Source organism: Hibiscus syriacus, unplaced genomic scaffold (assembly GCF_006381635.1).
Source record: "Hibiscus syriacus cultivar Baekdansim isolate YM2019G1 unplaced genomic scaffold, ASM638163v2 tig00117005_pilon, whole genome shotgun sequence".
In the NCBI taxonomy this organism is placed as follows: Eukaryota; Viridiplantae; Streptophyta; class Magnoliopsida; order Malvales; family Malvaceae; genus Hibiscus; species Hibiscus syriacus.
In genome coordinates, this window is record NW_024063519.1 from 3,166,525 (window position 1) to 3,189,711 (window position 23,187).

The 23,187-nt window shown below is 35.9% G+C and overlaps 2 protein-coding genes and 1 pseudogene across 2 annotated transcripts; all 3 read left to right on the top strand.

Moving 5' to 3' along the window:
• The first annotated feature begins 235 nt into the window (after positions 1-235).
• On the top strand, positions 236-9,189 carry LOC120195086. The gene is made up of 12 exons (XM_039197196.1): positions 236-2,761; positions 2,818-3,975; positions 4,032-4,987; positions 5,824-6,022; positions 6,105-6,255; positions 6,376-6,499; positions 6,625-6,699; positions 7,093-7,183; positions 7,291-7,561; positions 7,639-7,681; positions 7,755-7,858; positions 8,538-9,189. Exons 1-12 carry the CDS (start codon positions 333-335, stop codon positions 8,982-8,984), a joined length of 6,048 nt encoding a protein of 2,015 aa, XP_039053127.1. The 5' UTR covers positions 236-332; the 3' UTR covers positions 8,985-9,189.
• Positions 9,190-10,929: 1,740 nt separating this feature from the next.
• Positions 10,930-18,574, top strand: LOC120194921 (annotated as a pseudogene).
• Positions 18,575-20,036: 1,462 nt separating this feature from the next.
• LOC120195087 (probable calcium-binding protein CML44) lies at positions 20,037-22,329 on the top strand. Its single transcript, XM_039197197.1, has 2 exons — positions 20,037-20,527; positions 22,176-22,329. Exons 1-2 carry the CDS (start codon positions 20,100-20,102, stop codon positions 22,327-22,329), a joined length of 582 nt encoding a protein of 193 aa, XP_039053128.1. The 5' UTR covers positions 20,037-20,099.
• Positions 22,330-23,187: the final 858 nt, after the last annotated feature.

The following is a 23,187-nucleotide window of genomic DNA, read 5'->3' on the forward strand; positions in this document are numbered from 1 at the left end:
ATGAAGATTTTACATCATGCAATAAAATATATTAAAACTATAGTTTAACTACTAAAAATATTTTTCTAAACATAAAATCTAAAAATTCCAGTTTTAACTTTTAAATTAAAAATTAACTTTTAACGTACAATTTCTTAAAATATTATTTATTTAACATTACTTTAACATCTAAAATACTTTTATACCACATCACATGGCTGCTTATATAATAAACATATGAAAGAATGGAAAAAAAGAGTGAGGAAAAATTTTCTGCCACAAAGAAAAAAAACACTGAAATACTTGGTAGGCAAGTCAGAATTATCGAACGCAAAAGTCCAATCCAGCCGACAATGGATCCATCCTCCTATCTCTACCACCACCACAAGCACCACCACGCCAACCACCCGAGGTACGTTCCTTTATCTCCTCCTATTCACCCTCTTCAGCATCCCACTCAACCCCCACCTCCCTATCAACAAAGCCCTAGCAATCCCTACCCCTCCCGCCACCAGCTTTCGCCGCAACTCCGGCCTCCTCCTCCTCCTCCACCGCAACAAAATCAACAGCAACCCTACCAACCTCTCCTTGCCCCACAACCTCTTCTGCAGCGACAACAGTATTCTGATCATCCGCCTTACAATCCTCATCATCCCCAATACAGTTCCAACACCAATTTCAATTCTAACCCTAAACCTACCCATGTTTCACGCCAATTCCACGATGTTCCTCAACGGCGTGCGCCGGATTTCGATACCCGCCCTGATTACTGGTCTGAAAATCGGGTTTCAAGGACCCATCCCGTTTCCAGTCTGGATCGGGAGGCCCATTATCATCAGTTTGACCGGAGACCCGCTTCTCCGGGGATTGTTAGGTTCATGCTTGATTTAGAGGGGACGTCTAGGTTTAGAGATTTCGATCCGAATCAGAGAGAAAGAGAACACCCTGGTAGGGTTCATAATGATCGGTGGATATCTGATAGATCTTCTAGGGAATTTGGGGTTGTTTCGGTTGGATTTGATTCCAATTCGAATAACTTAAGATTTGATCATGAAGTTGTTGAAAATATGAGACGGGTTTCTCGTTTACGTGAACAGTTGATTGAGAGTGGAAATAATGAGATAAATGAAAGAGATGAGATGAGGGTTTTTCCGAGAAAAACTGATTATTATGATTCAGAAGCAGAGAGGTATAGTGATAAGGGAAGTGGTAGAGAGGGTAACCATGAATTAAATCGTACTCCACGGAAGCAAATTCAGAAAAAGAGTGCTTTACTTAGGATTCAGAAGGCTAAACCAAGTCATAGGATTAGGGAAGATGAGAGATCACATTACTCTGGTTATCATAACGAGGGAAAAATCGGTACTTTAAGAGGAAAAGATTCGGTCATACATTCGGATCATGAGATGGATGAAGAAAAGAGAGAAGGTACCCCTGTAGAGCTTGATGTATCTTTCAAATCAAATTCCTTGGTGGCTAAGGCAATTGTGACTTCTAGTCCTGCACCGAAATCTGATTCAAATTTGATGCCTAGGAACACCAAAATTAGGAAAGTTATGACATTTGATAAGGGTGGTTCGAGTTCCCAACTCAATAAGGGTAGCGATAGTGGTGAGAAATCAGGGGGTTCCAGTTCTGCTGTCAAGGGTGTTTCTGGGTGTATGGACACTAAGCAGCCTGAGGGAAAAATTATATCTTCCGATACTAGTAAAGCTCAGGATGGCATTAGAAAGCCTTTCTTAAAAGGAACCAAAGTTCCCCTTAGAAAGGGTAAGGTCAAATTGTCTTCTAAGGTTGACGTGACTGAAGATGCTCCCAATTCTGACAAGAAACAAGGACCATTAGAGAGGAAAGGTACAATTCCTTGTATTGGTAATATGCAGGATGGCAGTGTTCAATCTCGTTCTAGTGGGGTCAATATTGCAGTTGAACAGAATAAAGTTAAAGGAACTGTTAAGAGAACTGTTTCAGATAAAACCGGTGCTAGTGTTGGTAAATCATCCTCCCTCAAGGCTAACAAGAAGAAAATAATTGTGAGGAAAGTGGTGAAAAAGGTTGTCAATTCTCCCTTGAATTTGGGAAATTCAGAAGCAGCAAAGAAGCGTGATCAATTTGTTAAGACAGATATCTCTACTCGATATCTATCTGCTAACTCTGTGGCTGAGAAAAGTGTTACACCTCTTACAATGAAAGATGTTTCTGCTTCTGGAGAGCCAGTACATGGTGTTGATTCAGGGTGTTCTCCTGAAGAATCAGCTCTGATTCTTGAGAATGAGAAAGTGAATGGAGCATCAAAAGGCACTGTCTCAAAGGGTTTTTGCACTGATGCTGATCCTGGTAGTTCTGTTTCTCCTAAGAATAAGAGAAAGAGAAACAGCTCCACTCATGGTTTCTGTTCTTCAATTAATGAAGAGACTATTGTTGCTCAGGGTTCTAATAATGCTGGTAATTCTTTCCTTGGCCTGCATATCATTTCAAATATCAAGGAGGTTCATACTGAAAAACCAAATGAGACTATTAAATCTGGCACTATTGGTGTTGAAGATCTTAAGAATCAGTTTTGCCATAATGAAAGTAAGATTAACTGTGGTTTGTCAAGATCAGAGGACACCAAAGGTCATGAGGGTACAGGTTTCGACTGTGGTTCATCTAGCACCGAGGATAAAATATTACTTGTGATATTGGCAATGCCAGTTCTGGTAGCAAGCAGGTTTTCACATCTCTGTCCAGCCCATCAGTCGAGAATGGTGCTAATGGGGAATTGCCAAAGGCTAATTGTTTTGTAGGAAGTGACAAGGTACCCCATCTTCCATGTGTAGAGGAAACCCAAATTAGCAGTGGTTCCATCTATGGAGACTGCTCCAATCATGAGAGGAGTACAAATGACGCTCCTGATATTGGTTGTGTTAATTCAGAGGGGATTTACCATGAGATGGGCCATGATTCTGTCCAATCACTTGAGTTTTCTGGCTCAGGAATCCCAAATGCTGTGGAATCAGTGGAATGCAGTGGTAAAGGTGAAGCTAACATCCAGAAGCGAAAAGCTGGGATTGGTGAACTAGATTTGTCAAGCTCAGAACTTACGAACATATCTACAGGATCTCCAGATGTTCTTACCTCTGCAAACTGTGTCGACAGTACAATATGTACATCTGAGATAGATTTCAATCCCGCTGAACCTATGGTTAGTGTTATTGGGTGGCCTGTTGTTGGTTTAAAGCATTCTAGGGATAAAGATAGTATTTTGCTGCGGAGCAGTTCAAATAATACCTTTCCAGAGATCGGTGGTAGTGTAGATGGATATGCTCCTGAGAAAAAGAGAAAAATCTTTACCACAGGAGATCTCCCAAGGATCGATACTTGTTCAGCTTTTGTTGAGTCAACTGCTCCTAGCTCCCCATACCTTCATACTTTGAATATGGGAGGTGAGCAGTTTTCGATTGGAACACCAGTTTGTGCTTTAAGTAACCATCAAATTGATGCTATGGATATTGAAGGCAGTGACAGAGGTGAAGTGCTTGTTGATACTGCAGAAGAGCAAAATATCATTTCTAGCGAGGTAAGTCAATGCAGAATTATTCCAGAACATAACACTCTCAGCTTGGATAAAGTGGTGCCTAGCATGGATGTGGATGATGATAATCATCTTCCTCTGAAGGATGATTTACCTTCTACCTTAAACTCTCTGATTTCTGGAGTTGATGTTAATGAAGTTTCTGCAACCAACTCCAATGATGAAGCAATGGCAGCACCTGATATACTGTGTGATGCGGGTTCTCTTGGCAACCTAGTTCTAGACACATCTACTTGCAAAGAGCATCTCTTCCAAAAATCAGAAGAGAAGACTTGTGACATTGTAACACTTTCAGATGATAAGCCTGTGATTGAAGGCGCATGCAACTCATCTACCCATTTGTCAGATTCACAGCTTAGCAAAGCTATTGTGAAGTCAAATGATGTGATTCTAACCAATCAATCAAGTGCTGGGAAGGCAGGGTTTTTGCCATCACGTGAACCCGAGAATACTACTTCCCTCAATCTCCTTGGTAGTGAAACACAGGGGAGGAAACCCAGCTTAGTCATGTTGGTCCCAAGAGTTATCCTATTCGTTCATCATTTGTCTCTTCTGCTTCCAAGAATGCAAAATCGTCGACCAGTCTCACAAAGCCCCGGACATGGCGCCGATCTGATAATTCTTCTGCCTATCCTCTATTGGGGGACAAACCTTCCTTAAGTGCCAATGCTATGCAAAGCCAGATGCCAACTTACATTCGTAAAGGTAATAGTCTTGTTAGAAAACCTATTTCAGCCCCTGCTCCTCCACAGGGTCCTAATTCTTTGAGTTCTTTGGTTTACCGGCTTAAGCCTGGGATAGTGGATGAAGTGAAGAAGGGTACGGGACCTAACAATAGAGCTGATGCTGCTGACTTGAGAACAACAGGTGCAAATACCACTTTTGAGAGGCACAAAACACTCCCCTTATCCAGTGTCACCAAAGTACCAAAGCATGCTTCTAACTTATCTGGGGACTGTACATCTTCCCCATTAGCAGAGCCTTCTACTAGTGATTGCTATGAAACTACAAGTCATCCAAGTTCTATGGAAATTAATGATATGCTCAAATCCCTTGAGGATGGACTGAAAACTTCTGAAACTCTAAACAGAAATGGTTCAGTTAACAATTTGGAAGACTGCTCCGAGCAAAATGAAAGTGGCTTGGTTCCTTCAAATGAAAAGAGGGTGACATATGTAAAGCCAAAATCAAATCAATTGGTTGCAACTTCAGATTGTGACCATACCTCTATTCTTGATGTTGATAAGAACCAATCCTTTTCTGCTTCCTCCGATGGTTATTACAAGAAAAGAAAAAACCAGCTAATTAGGACTGCCCTTGAGAGTCATACAAAGCAGGCAGTTACTACGTCCGATGACATTTCCAACTCAGTGAGACAAATAGCTGCTAAGGTTATTTCCAGTAGAACTTTTGGTAAGAGACGATCCAATAAAGGTACACATTTTTTAGCCTTCGGTAATCAGAAGATTCATACCTAACAATTATTTTGTTTATTTATTTTTCATATGCATTTTATTGAGTACCAAAAATACTACATTGAGTTTTTTTCTTGTAGACATCACTTAGCTTTTTAATTAATTAAATTGCTTAATCTTATCCAAGGAGCTCTGAAACATATCTTTTGTCATTATTTTCCTCTTCGGAAGTATGATCTGTTGGCTGTAATGTTTTCCTATTTTCTGCAGTACTTGCAATTCTATGTTGTTTTCACTTTTCCAATGCTATGGCATCATACCGAATTGGTGCTATGTTGGAACTTTATGCACTAACAATCATGATGAGAGATGGTTTTCTGAAAACTGTCTAACCAGATTTATATGCTAATTTTGAATATTATTTTCTTTCACCTAATTTGCCATCCTTTCATCAATTCTAGTTGCCTATGTCCATTTTTATCAAACTTTATATTTTAGTTCCCCATCTACAACCCCCTCCCGCCGAATATTGTCTTCAGTAACAAAATGATGTGAATTGTGAAGAAGTTAGCTGCAATAGTGAAGGTCTTATGTTGCCTCTGCCAACTTGTCAAGTCCTAAGTACATATTTATATTTATTATGAGCAATCTTTTATAAGTAATTTGTAGCATTATGATTATTAAATGTAGCTAGTTATTTTTACCTTGGTCTATCTCAAATGTTTTTTGTGATCATCAACCTCAACGTATTAAATAACTTGGTCAAATGGATGAGTCTGGAGATCGATTTCAGTAAGTTTCATTGCATTGTTTTGGCATGGTCATGGGAAGCTTAAATGACTAGTCCTTTTGCAGTTGTATCAAAGACCCAAAAACCTTCCAAATTGTCTCTGGTCTGGACTCTGAATGGTGCAAGGGTAACAAATAATGATGGGAATTCACTATGTTACCCGAAGTTCCGCCCGCAACTGTTTCCCTGGAAAAGAATGGCACACAAAAGAAGCTTTAAGTTAAGCTCAGTTTCTTCATACAATAGCTCTTTATCTACGATCGGGTATATTTCTTGTTCAAGTAGCTTCTTGTTTTAATCATGTATCTGTTGTCCAAGAAAATAAGGAAGTACTTTCCTTTTGCAGACGGAAAATGCTGCTATTGAGAAAGAGAAATACTGTTTATACCAGGTCAACTAATGGATTTTCTATTCGCAAATCGAAGGTGTTAAGTGTTGGTGGTTCTAGTTTGAAATGGTCAAAATCTATTGAAAAGAATTCAAGGAAAGCTAATGAGGTAAGGAGCATCATGTACTGGTGGGCGAAGCTCTTCTTTTGTATGCACTTTTAATCTGGACTGATGGAATTCAGAAATCAGAATTAAAGTAGCATTTTTTGTTATGCTTCTGTTCAATAGGAAGCTACGTTAGCAGTTGCTGCAGCAGACAGAAAGAAAAGAGAACAAAATGGCAAAGTTTCCGGGAAAGGAAAAAAAGGTCCCTCTTGCCATAAGGTTCTTAATGGTACAGAAGTTAGGCGAGGTAGGTGAATTAGCAAACCTGGTTACATGACAAAGTAGTGTAGTAGTACTTTATCTAGTGTGCATGACATATGGTTTTGAAAAGAATGCTTCAATGATATGTTTCACTTATATATTATACTTTAGGAGAACGAATATTCCGCATTGGCTCAGTGCGCTACAAAATGGATTCTTCGAGGCGTTCCCTTCAGAGGATATCAGGTTACTCTCAATTTCTCTCATGGTGAATTTTAGGCTCAAACTATGTATGTGGAGGTAAACCCTATTAGGGATTGAACTCATAATGGCAGCTGTCACTTAAAAGGTTTACTTTTTTTATCTGTAAGTGCACATTGGAAATATTCTTATGGATCGGTTTTGGGCATTGAATTGCCTTGTTTGACTGGCAGATCTGTTGGTGCTTGCTTCATCACATGGGACTTGCAATTTATTTTTCTTTTTGGCGTTTTTTAGATTTTTTTTATAGAAACAAACAAGGTCGTCTCATAATTTTCTAGTTCTGATCAGTACCTACTGTCTGCACTGAATTGGATGCTCCTTTTCCCTTTTGATAAATTTTCATGCTGCTTCTAACTCTACTTACTTTCTGTCTAGATGATGCATCATTGTGCTGTGGTAGTCGGCATTCGGAAAACAGTGCCAAAAAATCTTATGTCCCGAGGAGATTAGTGATTGGGAATGATGAGTATGTTAATATTACCATATAATCTTGTCAAAAAAAATTACCATATAAAATTCTTACTTGACGGAATTGCTACAATATAAATCTAAAATGAACTCTGACATCTGCAGGTATGTTCGAATTGGTAATGGCAACCAGCTTGTTAGAGATCCAAAAAAGCGCACACGTGTTTTGGCAAGTGAGAAAGTTCGGTGGAGTTTGCACACTGCCAGGTTACGATTGGTTAAAAAGCGGAAGTACTGTCAATTTTTCACAAGATTTGGAAAATGCAACAAAGATGATGGAAAGTGTCCCTATATTCACGATCCCTCCAAAATTTCTGTATGCACAAAATTTCTCAATGGTCTATGTTCTAACCCAAGCTGCAAATTGACTCATAAGGTTTGTCACCTATCTGGCTGATTTGACCTCTGCTAGATGTTGACTTAACATCTGACTCTTGATTGGATATTTTACAGGTTATTCCAGAACGAATGCCGGATTGTTCATATTTTCTGCAAGGTATTACTTTTCGAGATTGTGCTTCTGTTTTTCTAATCTTAGGCTCGCAGATTCTGACAAAAATTACTTGCAGGTTTATGCACTAATGAAAATTGTCCTTATAGACATGTTCATGTGAATCCAAATGCATCTACCTGCGAAGGATTTCTTAGGGGCTATTGTGCTGATGGTAACGAGGTAGTTTCTTACCATTTTGGAAATACTATTTCAGTAATTATTTTGCAATTTATGCCATACCTGTTTAATGTCATTTTATGGAGATATCTTCATTTGTTTGGTTGGCTCACACTGGTCTTAAATTAATGTTAGAATTCTGCAATTTGACTTTATGAAATTAATAAAATTTTGTTCTCAACTTTTGAAAACAAAAAAACAGAATTTTTCGACTAATATTCTCTGATATGCCCTCTCTATGTGTGCAAACCTTTGTAACCTGATTTTGTCCAGTGTTGCGGTAGATATTTTCGTTTTTAAAGAACTATTCACATGAATGTTTTCCAGTGAAATGACACGACATGAACAGCGTCATGGTATACTGTTTTTATTGTATGTGCTGTTTGTGTGTATGTATATTCATTTATGTGTTTACTTGAAATTCCTTGAAAATTACTTGAATAGGTAGTTATAATGATGATTTTACATTAAACAAGTCTAGATTGTTCAGCATTTTTTTACACAACTATATTTGGCCAAAAAACATGTATATTTCCTCTCCGTCTCCGTCTCCCGGTCCCTCTTCTTGGAGGAACCGATAATCATCCATTATTTTAGATATTCTATTAGCTATCCCTCTTCTCTACTGCGCACACAACCCTGAACATTGAATAAGTGAAATGGAATGTATCTCTGCTCTCAGTGTCGGAAGAAGCACAGCTATGTATGCCCAAATTTTGAAGCAACGGGGTCCTGCCCTCTGGGATCTAAATGCAAGCTTCACCACCCCAAAAACCGAAGCAAGGCAAAGAAAAACAAAAGGTCAATGGAAAATAAGTTTGCTCGTGGACGTTACTTTGGTGTTGACATTTCCGAACAGAAAAGAATGGTTTCGGAAAGACCGCAACAGGTACGAGAGGATGTCAACGTTTGCTTTGATGAGAAATTCTCAGATTACATTGACCTTGATGTTAGCGAGGGAGAAGCCGGGGAACTTCATCAAGTGATTTGTGATCAAACAACCTTTGGTGACGGTGATTCGTCAGATTCACAATCGGAAGATCTCGACGAGTTGATCAAACCCATTCGTATAATGAAGGATCATAAGATGACGGAATCAGTTGTGGCTAGTGAATCCACAAAGAGTTGAATATAATGGAGGAACTGGATATGTTGTATATATATATAGAGAGAAATTTCTGTGTATTTTTAGCATTTTCTGCCCCTTAAGAAATTAGGTAGCGCACCCATCTATAGACTTTCTTCCTATTTTGTTTTAAGATTTCCATTTTTACAACTTATACATTGTTTCGTGTACCTTGTAACAGAACAGGAATTTTAGAAATAAAATGGCGTATTGGTGTTGATAAAATTTATTTGCTGTCAGGAGATTGCTATAAGTACGGGTGTAAAACTCGAATCGAAAAATTAATTTTTCGACTCGAATTGAGTTTGAATTGTAATTTTATAAATTCGACTCGAAAAAAAATTCAAGTTCAAATTGAGTTATAAAATACAGGGATTAAAATCGAGGTTGCGGTCGTGTTTTCTGAGGGTATTGCTACCGCTATATAGCGAGAATAGTAGGCGCTGTTGCGGTGATTGGGTGTGTCACTGTCAAATAATAGCGTTTTCGGAGGGTACCGATACCACTATATCACGGGTGCTATTGCGGTCGCGAACTGTTATTTAAATCCCTGGTAAAATACAACTTTAATAACTCGAAATTTTTAGTAATTATTAGATTGATTTTCAAGTTTGAGTCGAAGTTTAAGTCGAGTTTATCGACTTTGTATGGTATATGTGAATTATATATAAAAAAATAAAAAATATATGTATTATATATGGTTATAAAATATCATTTAAATTGGAATCAAATAATGTCATAATATTGTAAATATTTATAATTAAATTTAAATGGGAACTAGAAAAGTTGACTTGACTCGACTCGACTCGAAAGAATTTCAAGTCAACTCCGAGTTATAAAATATGATTCGTCAACTTGAATAACTCGAAATTTTTTTACTTGACTCAATCAAAATCTCACCTAGTCCGTTTCTCCAATTTGTTTCCCAATATATATATAATCAAACTTCACATACATGCCTGGAATGAATTTAACAAAAACAATTTCTGAATTCAAATTTGCAAACAAGTATGTAGAGATCAACAGCAAGCTGAAGTAAGGTGAAGCCTAAGAGATCAAGTTGGAACAACACACCATTTGACTGAATATTGTACAGAGCATTTAGCAAAAGCATTGAGCCGTTGGTCTATATTTTCTATTTGAAAAGAATTTTTAAATTTGTTTTTTTATTATTATAAATATATGTTATTTGCGGAGGTTGATCATGGATTTTAGATTTTAATATCTATTAAATATGATATCTACTTCTTATAATTATAAGTATAAAATTCGATGAAAGTATTGCATATATTTCACATTGATAAATAACATAAATTTCTCATTATTTTCGTATTCTTCTTTTTATTTATTTAAACACGTTAATTAAAATAAAATAAAATATATATTTATATTTGAAGAACAATTGAAATAAGATTATTTTATATTATTCAAAGACTAAATTGTGTAAACATAAGATAATTATCAAATCTTTATTGAGATCAATTCAAACGAAATAATTATTTACATGTCCAGATATTGTCATGTCAAAATTTTTGGATAGTGACATTTACCTATTTAGTTTTTTAAATAAAAAAACTGTGATTAAGGGTTAAAAATATTAGTGAAACGGTTTTTTTTTTGAATACATAACGCAGGGAATAAAACTAAGTAGCCGGGCAGTCAAAGTGAAACATATCAGTTTAATATGTTGGTAGAGAGTGTTAACTGAAGACATTCTCGGGTTTTGGTTTGAAGAGATTTAAAAGTGGTATAATTGTACATTCTATTATAGATGCGGATGCTATGCCATTCTGTCACTGATCTGATTTCATCTGCTCTCTCTCTCTCTCTCTCTCTCTCCTTCACGCTATAATAATTCACGTTATAAGCTCGATTCCCTTTTTGGACTTTTTATTCGCAACATCCTTTTTTCTTCTTACTACATTCGAAAATTACATTTCCGGCGATAATGGCTTCGGCGGCGGCCGATTCAGTGGCGAAGGTTCTGTCCGATCTCAACATCAACGCCGGAGATTGGCCTCCTAATCTTGTCAAGAACTTCCGTCTCCTTCGTCTGGATCAGGTTTTGCATGTCCTAAATTCGCCATTTCGTAAAAGTGATACTCATATACGCGTATATGTATACTCTGTTTGGTTGTTTTGGCAGATAAAGTTGGCGAAGATGTTGGTGGATTTGGGACAGAGCCATTTGTTTCAGCATTGGCCGGATCCTGGTGTTGAGGACGAACAAAAGAAAGCCTTTTTCGCTCAGGTCTCTATTATATTATTTTTTGAAGAACCATGGAATCTTACAGTATCCTATTATGGTTTAATTTCTTTTTCGTTTACAAAAAATATTTTAATTACTGAAAATGGAATTTCTTTTATTTTTGGTAATTGCAATTAAATTATGGATGAAAAGAAAAATTAAAGGAACGAAATGGGTGTTTTTTAAGGGGGGGAAATCATTTCCTCTGCTGTTCGATATGGATGAATTGTATTTAAGCCATTTTTAATATTATAATCTTGAGCTTAGTCTTGAACCCTTTTGTAGGTTGCTAAGCTAAATTCAAGCTATCCTGGGGGTCTGGCATCCTATGTAAAAAATGCTAGGGAGCTCTTAGTTGACTCAAAAGAAGGGAAGAACCCATATGACGGCTTCACACCTTCGGTAAGGAAATTAGTCTTTCACTTTGTAACTTCAATTTATTATTTACGTTTCTATGGTTGTACTGAGTTACATGATTATATTAATGTAAATTGATTTTAGTATTAAAGTTTTCTGTACCCTGAGGCATGTCCTCTCCAGTTCTCTGTGCAACTTTGTCTTAAACACGATGAATTGCTTTTGCAGGTCCCAACAGGAGAAGTTCTTTCTTTTGGTGATGACAATTTCATCAAGTTTGAGGAGGCAGGTGTCAAAGAAGCCCAAAATGCAGCATTTGTTCTTGTTGCAGGTGGGCTTGGTGAACGTCTTGGATACAATGGAATTAAGGTAGATAACCTATAGACTAACAATATATTTTTTTAATCTTGTTAATTTCAATTATTTGGTTTCATGACAACTAGGCAAGTCTGAATAGTTAAAATAGGTGAGATAGATACTTTTGTGTTAAGTGTTGGTTCCCATGAGGCCATGACTCATGCTTTTTTTCATTAGAGAGATATTGGATTGGTGCTTTTTCCCTTTTTTAAAAGGGGTTGATATTGTATTTTATGTTTTACTACTTTGACCAGTTTAAACACCCCAAACTAAAACAAAATGTTTGACTAGCAACATTGTACACATTGTAGGTAACACTTCCAGCAGAGACCACAACTGGAACATGTTTCTTACAACTCTACATTGAGTCCATTCTGGCTCTTCAGGAAGCTAGCAGCAGGCTTTCACAAGGTTTGTTCGGCATCTCATTGTTTTAGAAGGCGTTACAGTTCCAAATTTTTATTAGTCATTTTATAAAATTTGCTCCTCCACTTAATCAAGAAAGATCAAGTGTTATTGTTCAGTATCATATATGGCAGCAACCAAAGGGAGACTACTGTAGCAGTTCAGCGTACTCAATTTTACTTGTTGAATTGTATGAGCATTTGCTTACCTCCTTAGTGTCCAAACCACAGAAAGAAATCCATTTCGATGAGCTTAGGTTTAAACTAGAGCAATTACTGGAAAAGTCACTTTTAAAGAAGTCAAGAATTGACAACTTACTTTTGCTGTACATATGTTACCTTTTACGCGAGGAATGTTGAATAGAAAGAACAAGTTGAAAAGAGCTCCAAGTTACGCTGTAACGAGGTTCTATATGATCAACCTCTCACTTACAATAGTTACTAGGGATGAGAAAGGCACAGCAGAAGTCTGTTTAAAAATCTAGCTTACTAGATGCAATTGTCTAAGTCACTTGAGCTTACTAAATACTTTGTAAACAATCTCTCTGGTCTAGAAAATAATACTAGTTCATAGTTTTACTCACATTTTCCCAAGAAGTATTCATGTTAACATGTTTAGCTTACCAAGTAAAAAAGAAAAAACATATTCACTTCCAACCTTCTAAAAGAATATTTCACTGTTTATTGTATTTTATAACTTATTAACTCTCTTTATTATCTCTGAAGTTTGTTTTCTTTCTATCTCTTTCTCAACTTTAGCCACGTGTCAAAAGGAGGTTCCTTTTGTTATAATGACATCGGATGACACACATGATCGTACCTTAAATCTTTTAGAATCAAACTTTTATTTTGGGATGAAACCTACTCAAGTTAAACTTCTTAAGCAGGTATGTGATCACTTATTATGTGTTTTTTGTGAGAGCTTTTGTTGAGTTCTTTCACTTAAGTGTCATATCTTTAGGAGAAAGTTGCGTGCTTAGATGATAACGATGCTAGGCTTGCTTTAGACGCTCATGACAAGTACAAAATTCAGGTAATCATCATAAACGCTGTATACAAAAGAAATATAAAACTGAAAGGTTCTTCCCTTTAAATCTTTTCTGGTTTTCTCTTGTTAGACAAAACCTCATGGCCACGGTGATGTGCACTCACTTCTTTATTCTAGTGGCCTTCTGAATGTATGGTATGTCTCAAATGCTTACATTGCTTCTAAAATCTGGAGTCTGGAAAAAAATTTCATGCCTTTGCAAGTTTCTTTATCTTTCTGTATTACAAGTTGCCATTATTTTATTTCTTTTTCGCACGGAAACTCCATATTTGATGATATTTGTCTTTTCCCTTGCCTCTCCGTACAGGTACTAAGAAAATTTTTCTTTTCTAATCTTTTAGGCTATAACATTTAAAAAAACTGATATTCTGATAATACCCGTGTGAATATGATATTGTCTAGCTGCCATACACTCGTATCTATTTTCTTGCTCTTTTTAATCTTAGTTGTCTTCACATTTATCTGCTCTGCAACAGTCGCATTGCATAGAATGTCAACTGCTTTTTCTTTGAAATTGGTATAATGGATAATTTCTTGTATTTCATGTCATACTTTTTTTTTATAAGAATAGGGGGCCTCATTAAAAACCTCCCTCATAGTTGGCTCTTGTGTAGAGGCAACTAGCAAAGGAGGAAAAGAGTACCCCAATATATTAATAAACCAAACTTACAATAGAAGTTTACATAATACCATCCGAAATAAACATAACCACTATAACACTAAAAAATCAGCCTATCCCCTCCTTGGCTAACTTGTCAGCCTCCCAATTACATGCCCTAGGAATCAGCCTAACCATAATGTCTCTAGCAGAAACTAAAGCCCCAATTTCCCCAACCAAAGAACTGAAAAACGAAGGGGCAGCAACAGGCCTCAAAATCCAATCCACTGCTGTTTTACAATCACTCTCTAAAATAAGTCTTCCCTTCAGCACCCATTCAGAAGAAAGAAATAAGTCAATGCCTTGTTTAATATCTTTCAACTCAGCAAACAAAGGAGGGCCTGGTCCCACAGCATTAGAAAAAGTGATTAAAGTAGAGCCATTCGAATCTTTCAACAATCCACCAATTCTCATGTCATACTTTTTGCTAGGAGTGATGCTGGTCTGAGATGGGTTCTCTTTTTCCAAGACACGAATGGACTTCTGTTCAAGGTTAACTGCTAAAATTCCATCACTTCATGTTTAATTGTTCTTATTGTAAAAGTGCAAATTGGGTTGTGAATAAAATTTTACTATTTCAATGCAGGCAATTCCAGCATCGCTGGGAGTCAGTGCTACTAAACACTACCATGTCAATTCTCTTGCTGTTCAGCGAAAATCAAAAGAAGCGATTGGAGGAATTACAAGACTCACTCACAGTGATGGTACTTTTATATGTAACTCCTCTAATTATTGGATGCCAGAACTGCCAACTGCGTGGGACTATTTGCTTATGAACCTATTTCTCTAGGGATGTTGACAGTTGACGAAAATAAGGCCTCTATTTCAGTAATTTCTGATTTCTTCAGTGTTGCTTGTTCATGCTAAAGGTTTTTTAAGATATAGGATGGTGCATAATTTCCTCTTTCTTCTCCACCCCTTCTTTTCATTTCTATTCTGTGTATGCGTGTATAATACAACTCTGATATGATAGGTGTTTTAGGCATCAAATTCACAGGATTTATGCATCACCACTACCAGTAACGTGACTTTGATGTTAACTTCAGGGAGGTCAATGGTGATCAATGTGGAATACAATCAACTTGATCCTCTGCTTAGGGCCACTGGACATCCTGATGGAGATGCTAACTGTGAGACGGGTTATTCTCCTTTCCTGGAAATATAAACCAAGTAAGTTTTCTGGCTCAAAATGACCAATTAGATAATTCATTTCTAGGTGGATAGTGTGATGAATAAAGTACTTGAGCCTTTAGAAGTTCTATCAGATTTCAAGTTTGGACTATATAACATGGATTATTTATGTACACAATCAACATGGTCAAAGGTATTGAAAATTAGGAAATTCTTCACCTGATGAACTGTCATTGTCATATTATGACATTTATAGAAATTGATCTGATTCTTTTGCAATGTAAATATTATTCATATGCAAGAGCTTTTCCTTATTTTATCTAATTGCTTTCGCCTTCCTGTCATGTATTTGTTCAATGCTACAGCTGATTTTGGAGCTTGGTCCATACATTGAGGAGCTAACAAAAACAGGAGGTTCTATTAAGGAATTTGTTAATCCCAAGTAACTCTTCTTTTCCTTTTTCACTAATTATGATTGAAACTTGTCTATGTTCTGCTTTGTGGATGATTTTGCTGCTTATTTTTTGCTTACAACAAGACTTTGCAATAAAATATGTTTACATTTTGTATTCATCAAGTATTTTCTAAACCTCGAAGCATATGTGTGCCATATTAAGCAATGTGAGGATTGGAGTTAAACTGAATTTCTGGGATAGATGTAGCATAACAGAATTTTGGTGTAAATTGTTATCTCACTTGCATCATCTGTTACTCAGACTTTGGTGTGAGTGTTGGCCACTGGGTATGTGTCCAACATGGGTGTGTTAATATTCCCCCCCCCCCCCCCAAAGATCACCATATATTTGGAGAATCTTTGGAGGATCTCATCTTCATGTCTATATCCACGTGTTAGACACAGGTGTCTGAAAAGGTTATTTAACAAAAATGAAAAATCAAAGCAACATGGTGTCCTGTCCAGTTACCACCAACATTAAGAAATGTATTTTGTTCTTAGAGTTTTCCTGCTGTAGGATATGTCTTCTGGTTCTTAAAGTTATTATGATAGACAAAGATTGGGCCCTAGTAAGTAAAAGTTGGATTCGTTGATTCCATATCATGTTGGAGAATTTCTACAGCTTGATATGGTTTTACGAGAATGTCTACTAGTTCTTAAAGTTGTTATGATAGTCAAATATTGTGTCCTAACAAGTGAAAGTCACATTCATTGGTTCCAAATCATGGTCGAGAATTTCTGCAGCTTGATCTGATTTATGGGAATGTTGATGTCCCAACTCCAAAGCTTTTTTACTGTTATTAACTTTGTACATTCAGTTCATTGTAAAAGAAGAAAGTGAGTCTTGACATTTCATCTGTTTTGTTACTGCAGGTATAAAGATGCTAGCAAAACATCATTCAAGTCTTCAACACGGCTCGAGTGTATGATGCAAGACTATCCTAAAACATTGCCTCCATCAGCAAGAGTTGGATTTACTGTAATAAGTGGTTTTAAGCCTTTCCGGTTACTGCCCTTAAGCTTTTGGTCTTGCTAGACTTCACCTCATATTTCTCATCAGATAGAACCTTCTTCTCCCCGTTCTGTGAGAGAAATTTAAGTACTTACTCATCTCTATTCTTGATTTAATGCAATTGTGTAGGTGATAGATACATGGCTTGCTTATGCACCTGTGAAAAACAACCCTGAGGATGCTGCTAAGGTGAAATTATATTTTAATAACCTCTCTGTTTATCCGGCTTTTGTGGAATTCCTGGTGTTCACTGGTCTATACACAATGGTGTGACAGTGTAATTGGTTTCTTAGTGAATATCTAAATATAGAAAAACTGTGACATCTAGATGACGACGTACATTTTTTTTAGGAATCTATCTTAGAGTGTGAACAACTCTGCTTGAAAATCATTTATGTTTTTCTTTAGCTCCCCTTGCATCATACAGGTTTAAATATGCTAAACGCCCTGTTAGTATTCTGCTGCAAGTCAAAGTAAATTAGTTCCTTTAACATTCATGACTTAAATATAATGCTCAAACTTGACCTACTTAGTGTTGTTTATAGTGATGTTATACAGTTCATTTAGATGGTGCTCATCATTCTAACATCTCTTTGCCTTTTTCTTTTCCATTTATTTTATCATGCTAAACTTGTGCCTCTTCGCTTTTTGCCTCCCTTAAACTTCTTGGTTAAAAGCAATCAGCCTGTGGGCTGTGTATTGTCTCTATCTTTGTACCAAGGCTCCTGTTTGGATATTTATAGTCATCATTGAGTGTTTCCCTTGTTGGTTCACTGTATATTCTGGGTAATTTTCTCAGTTTGATTTGATTTATTAATGTACAATCAACCTTTGATTAAGGTACCAAAAGGGAATCCATACCACAGTGCTACTTCTGGAGAAATGGCTATATATCGTGCGAACAGTCGCATCCTTCAGAAGGTGGTCATATTATCCTTTTCTTAAATTTAATTACTAAAACTCTCATTCTCTAGAATCGTTCTTTTTTTATCCCTTTATAACCCTCATTTTATTGATAAACATTTGGGGTTCCAATTTTAATCTGTTTGGCAGGCCGGTGCCCAACTGGAGGATCCAGTAAAACGGCTTTTCAATGGACAAGAGGTGGAAGTGTGGCCGTGTATTACATGGAAACCTATATGGGGGCTGACTTTTGCTGAGATCAAAAGCAATGTTAGTGGAAGTTGCTCCATTTCTCAAAGGTCTACCTTGGCTCTTAAGGGTTGCAATATACTTCTCGAAAATTTATCCTTGGATGGAGCTCTTATCATCAACTCTGTTGATGGTGCCAAGGTATGCCACAACAAACTCATGGTAGATTCCTTGCATTGTTTAATCTGTTATTCCCTTTTAATTGGTTTTTTTTTCCTTGCACTGTTTGCTACAGTTTTTTTTTTTGGGTAGCAAAAATTAATGTTTTAAGCATTGTCTATGAATGCTAGGATTATTGATATATTGTGAAATAACGTAAGAGATGATGCTGGCTTTGGCTTTCATGACTTCAATTTTATTAGATCGGTTTTGCTCGAAAATAATGCCTGATAGTCTCTGCCTTCCCAATCATATCATAATTCGCACAGTTCATTCATTATCATCACTAGAAAATGTTCAAAAAAACTTATTCAAGAAGGAGACCCTTGGGTGCCTGTAAATGTGGAATTTTATTTAGGCCTTTGAGCTTACTTCAGTTGGAGTACGGTTTCGTAATAACATGGTTGTCGGGAACAGGTAAAAGTGGGAGGATCAGTACAGAACAAGGGATGGATTCTTGAGAACATTGACTACAAAGATACTGCTTTCCCAGAGGAGCTGAGGACGAGGGGCTTCAGAATCAACAAAATAGAGCAATTGGAGCAAACATACAGTGAACCTGGGGAGTTCAGCTTAAAGCCATGAGTTTGAACACTCGGAGAGAAACATCAAGCCGTTTATTCTTTACCAGATAAGTTAAAGGCCAATTAATCTCTTTCATTAGCGGCAAGTAGCAATAAAGGTCTAGGAGGGGTGATGAACCCAAACCTTACTCTTTCTCAACTCTTCATTTTTTTAAAAAATAAATCAAATGTTTGATATATATTGAACTGTAGTGTGTTTAAAATTGAAAATGTTTAATTATTTGTGTGGTTGTTATGCTTATATAACCGACGCACAAAAACAGGAGGTAGCGCATAATATCCTAAATGTTCAATTTTAGGAAGAAGATATTGTATGATAAGATTTCAATTTGTAATGTATTTGGCAGTTGAAATCAACAGCTTTCTCAAATGGGATGTGGCTCTTCCAACCTACTGTCACAGTCAATCAACTAAAATTTCCATAATTATAATTATTCTATTATTTTATCATGGTCAATGTGATTTAAATTCACATATTTATATTAAATTCAGTTCAATTTAGTGTCAAATTATAATTATTCTATTAATATCTATAATTAATAATTTGATTTCTGAATGATCTAGATTCACCTTGGGACGCGTTGTAGAACCAACGCAAATTATTTATTTATTGTGGAAGATTTGAGGCTAAAATATAATACAACAAATGTGGTGCACATTCTTTTATTATAGTCAGTCGCCTCAAATTACTATTCCCATCAAATTCCCTTTTCCTTCTCATAATATTCTCAGGAAATTGCCAATTTGTTTTTTTTTAAAATCTTTTAAGTTGTTAAAAAGTGGTTTTTAGAGTTAAAAATAGAATTATCATTTAATACATTATTATTGAAAAATATCATTTTGAATATGTTTAAAAAAATAAATAATACAACATTATTTATGAATTTTTCTATTAATAATGTATAAATGTTATCTCAATATATATAAAAATGGGAAAAAATCAAATGGAAAAAAATCAACTAAAAAATATAGGGTAAACTACATCAGATACCATCAAACTTTAGTTGTTGTGTCGCTAATACCATTAAACTTTTAATTTTGTTAATTATAACACTAAACTTTAATTTTCGTTTCAGTTATACCACTAAACTGTTAAATCGTTAATGGTACGATGACATGGTTGATGGCTTCCGATGTGGTCATGACTATCGATGTAGGCACCTCACCAAAATGACATCGTTTTGATCTGGCTATTAACGATTTAACAGTCTAGTGGTAAAAGTGAAACAAAAATCAAAGTTTAATATTATAATTGGTAAAATTCAAAGTTCAATGGTATAAGGTGTAGTTTACCCAAAAATTATATAATTTTGCCATTAATAATTTTCCGTATAAACTTCTTGCAAGGTTCCTTGCCTCTTTTCTCCACAGACTGAATTCTCACAATTTACTAACCGTACAAAACACAAACTACTTTCTTCAGCTATTTGTATGCACACACGCATATGCATATATATATGATTATGGTGTTAGTTAGTCCCTGAAGAATCACGAAATCAGAAAGCTCCAGCAGTGGACGTTAATGGTGATGTTTAGTTTCTCATAGTCGACGACATGTCTCCAGCCCTAAACAAGAAGGACCTGCAACGGATATTCGAGAAGCTCGACGAGAACGGGGATGGCTTTGTCAGCGTCGAGGAACTCAACTGGCTCCTCGACCCACAGTTCAGCCTGGACGAGATGGAGTCCATAGTGGGAAAACCATGTTTGAACTTTGATGAATTCTTGTCGTTCTATGATTCCATCTCCAATAAGAACATCATTGAAGAAGAAGAAGAAGAAGAAGACAGTGACCTTGCCAAGGCATTCAAGGTGTTTGATTTAAACGGAGACGGATTCATATCATGTGAAGAGCTTGAAATCTTCTTGGGGAGACTGGGAATGTGGGATGAGAACAGCGGCAAAGATTGCAGATGCATGATTCGCTTCTACGGCACCAACTTTGACGGTTTGGTGGATTTTCAAGAATTCAAAACCATGATGTTAAGCACACCCCGTTTCGTTTCTGGGAATTAAGCTTCCTTAATCATCACTCATCATCCTCAACTTGTACTTTTCTAAGCAAAATCTTATGTATTGTTGTTTTCTACTCTGTTCAGCCTTGTAATATTATTCCTGGCCTTTCATCCTACAACTTGTATTTTTCCTCCTACACCATGTAAATGTATTACTTTGAATTCTCAAATTTTAATATTTTTTGTACGATACATTAATATATAGTATTAGGTTTTTTTCGGATGTATATAAGAATTAAATAGGTGATAATGATTTTTCGTATACATTGTTTGTTTCTAGTAATTTTAGAATGAAAATTTTATCAATCAATTAGTTTAATAAAACAAAACGTTAGATTTTTTAAACAAAATTAGGGATTAAAATTTTATTAAATTAAAATAATTATTTTATAGTATCTAATTTAAATCAATTTATCAATAATTCTTTTTTGATAAATTTATCAATATTTTAAATATTAATAATTATAAAGAAACATAAACATCCTAAAAATTTCAGAAGTGACTTTGGATATTTATATTAATATATATACAATAATTAAATAATACAAGAAGGATCAGAGATTAGTTTTCGCTCATTGCATTGAGAATTATCTGTGGAATTTTAGTAAATTTGGGTCCAACTTTCGCACCCACATGCTTCAGACTTTGATTATTCAGCACCGTCATGCTATTTTTTTAGTAAAAGTTAATCGAATATAATCTTCTTTACCGTGAATCAAGAAATTTAGTAGTTAGGAAGATTGTTGTTATTTTTAGAAGGTTCGATATCGAATATCAATTACTATAGGAATATTTAAATGTTTGTTATTAAGTTTTTGAATCTTCAAAACAAATATCACCACTTGTAATTGTCTAAATAAATATGACTGACTTGCTGTAAGGTCTATAATGTTTGTATATGAATTTTATGATTTTGGTTTGCAATATAAAAAAAATGAATACAATTTGACGTTTTCTATAACTTTGCTCATATGAAATGTTATTCCATGACTAGTTATATGTTAAGTTTGGTTTGCAATATAAACAATTTTTGAAAATGTTGAAATTCCGGATTTTTCTGTTTGGTTGAAATTATACTTTCTTTCTTTAGATATAAAATTATTACTTTAATGGATTCTAAAAGTTTAAGATGGGCATGATACTTGAGTCCGATGAGTTTTGATTCGATTAGGTCAGATTTTTTTAAAAAAAATTCAGGGTCAGATAGGATCGAAATTTTAGAGGTTATGTTTGGATCGGTTTGAGTTTGGATTCATATTTATGATAAAAAATACTCAACTGACCCGACCCGACCCAAAAAGTTGCAATTTTACCTTGGTGTGTTTACATTGATAGTGAACCTGTCGAAAAGAACCGTATTAGGTACTTTACGGGCGGTTTTGATATTCAGAGCATGGATAAAGTTGTTTTAAGACAAGGCTTTGGAATTTCCACTGCTCTTATGTTTGGAATTTAGTATTTGTTGAGCATTTTTATGGATATTTGAATTTAGCATATGTTTGCAAAGAATCTTGCTATAAGCACGTTAGGAGGGTTCTGACCTGAACTGCTCTCTCATCTTTCTGTTTGTATTACTTGCAAAATCTGCATTATATGTTAAGAACCTGTTTTGAAGGCTGGGTTCATCCTTGAGAGATATCCTGAATTTGTTTGATGAAATCGGGAATCAGAAGCTCGTGCTAGAACGGAGCAAATTGAAGCTTGTGGTGTCTTTGAAGTTTGCACTTGCAGTTACTGTGGGGAGAAAGCAGATGGGAAAGATTGTTTAGTTTGTGATTCATGCGAGGAAATGTACCATGTTGCATGTATTGAGCCTGCTCTGAAAGTGATGTTGGAAATGTATATGGAAAAATTCACACGTTAACACTGATAGGATAAAAAAATAATAATAAATACCGAAACCGTGTCGTGGTGATAACCACTACCTTAAAATCAAATTTGTCCTGATGTGTGTAATCGTTGCTACAGGCGAATTGTTCCTCAAGGTTAACACGGTCGCTCTAAAATTCCGTACACTTGAAACCAGAGTGAACTGCGGTGGTATTGCACCTCCGATCACCAGAAATATTTAAAAGCTTAGAAAGCTTTAAAAGAATGAGAGATGTTTGAGAGTGAATTGGTGAGTTGAGAAGCTTGCAAAGCCTCACTATTTATAGGTTGTGTGACAAGGGCAAAATGGTCTAACAGAAAATCATAATAATTTCTGCATTAAAACCATGTCTGGAACTGTTATAATTCACAGATGAATCTAGCCTCAAAACAGTCCAGATTCATGCATTTTTGTTACAACCTTTAAAATTTAAATTACACATTTCTGCATTAAAACCATGTCTGGAACTGTTATCCTCTAAAAAATTTAAATTACACAGATCATTGTGCCATCTATAATTGTTTGCTCAAAAAGTTCCTTAGGAATTTTCTCCAAAAAGATAGAATCCGTGCGGACATATTGAAGACACGTATTGCCACGAGCCACGACCATGAGCACGAGACGGACGGCGATGGCGGCGCGCAAGATTGCCCCTTGTTCTCTATCACTCAACAAGGGAGAGAAGAATGCACACTATAAATACCCAAGCCAGTGGTATTTCATACTCAATGTGGGATAGTGTATTTCGCATTACCAA

Bases quoted from the DNA above. Each gene is read 5' to 3' on its own strand.
- LOC120195086 (XM_039197196.1), top strand. From the start codon at position 333: ATGGATCCATCCTCCTATCTCTACCACCACCACAAGCACCACCACGCC. The intron at 4,988-5,823 runs GTACACATTTTT...GTCCTTTTGCAG, and splicing joins TAAGAGACGATCCAATAAAG to TTGTATCAAAGACCCAAAAA. The intron at 7,682-7,754 runs GTATTACTTTTC...AATTACTTGCAG, and splicing joins TTGTTCATATTTTCTGCAAG to GTTTATGCACTAATGAAAAT.
- LOC120195087 (XM_039197197.1), top strand. From the start codon at position 20,100: ATGTCTCCAGCCCTAAACAAGAAGGACCTGCAACGGATATTCGAGAAG. The intron at 20,528-22,175 runs GTTAAGCACACC...CCTGTTTTGAAG, and splicing joins CAAGAATTCAAAACCATGAT to GCTGGGTTCATCCTTGAGAG.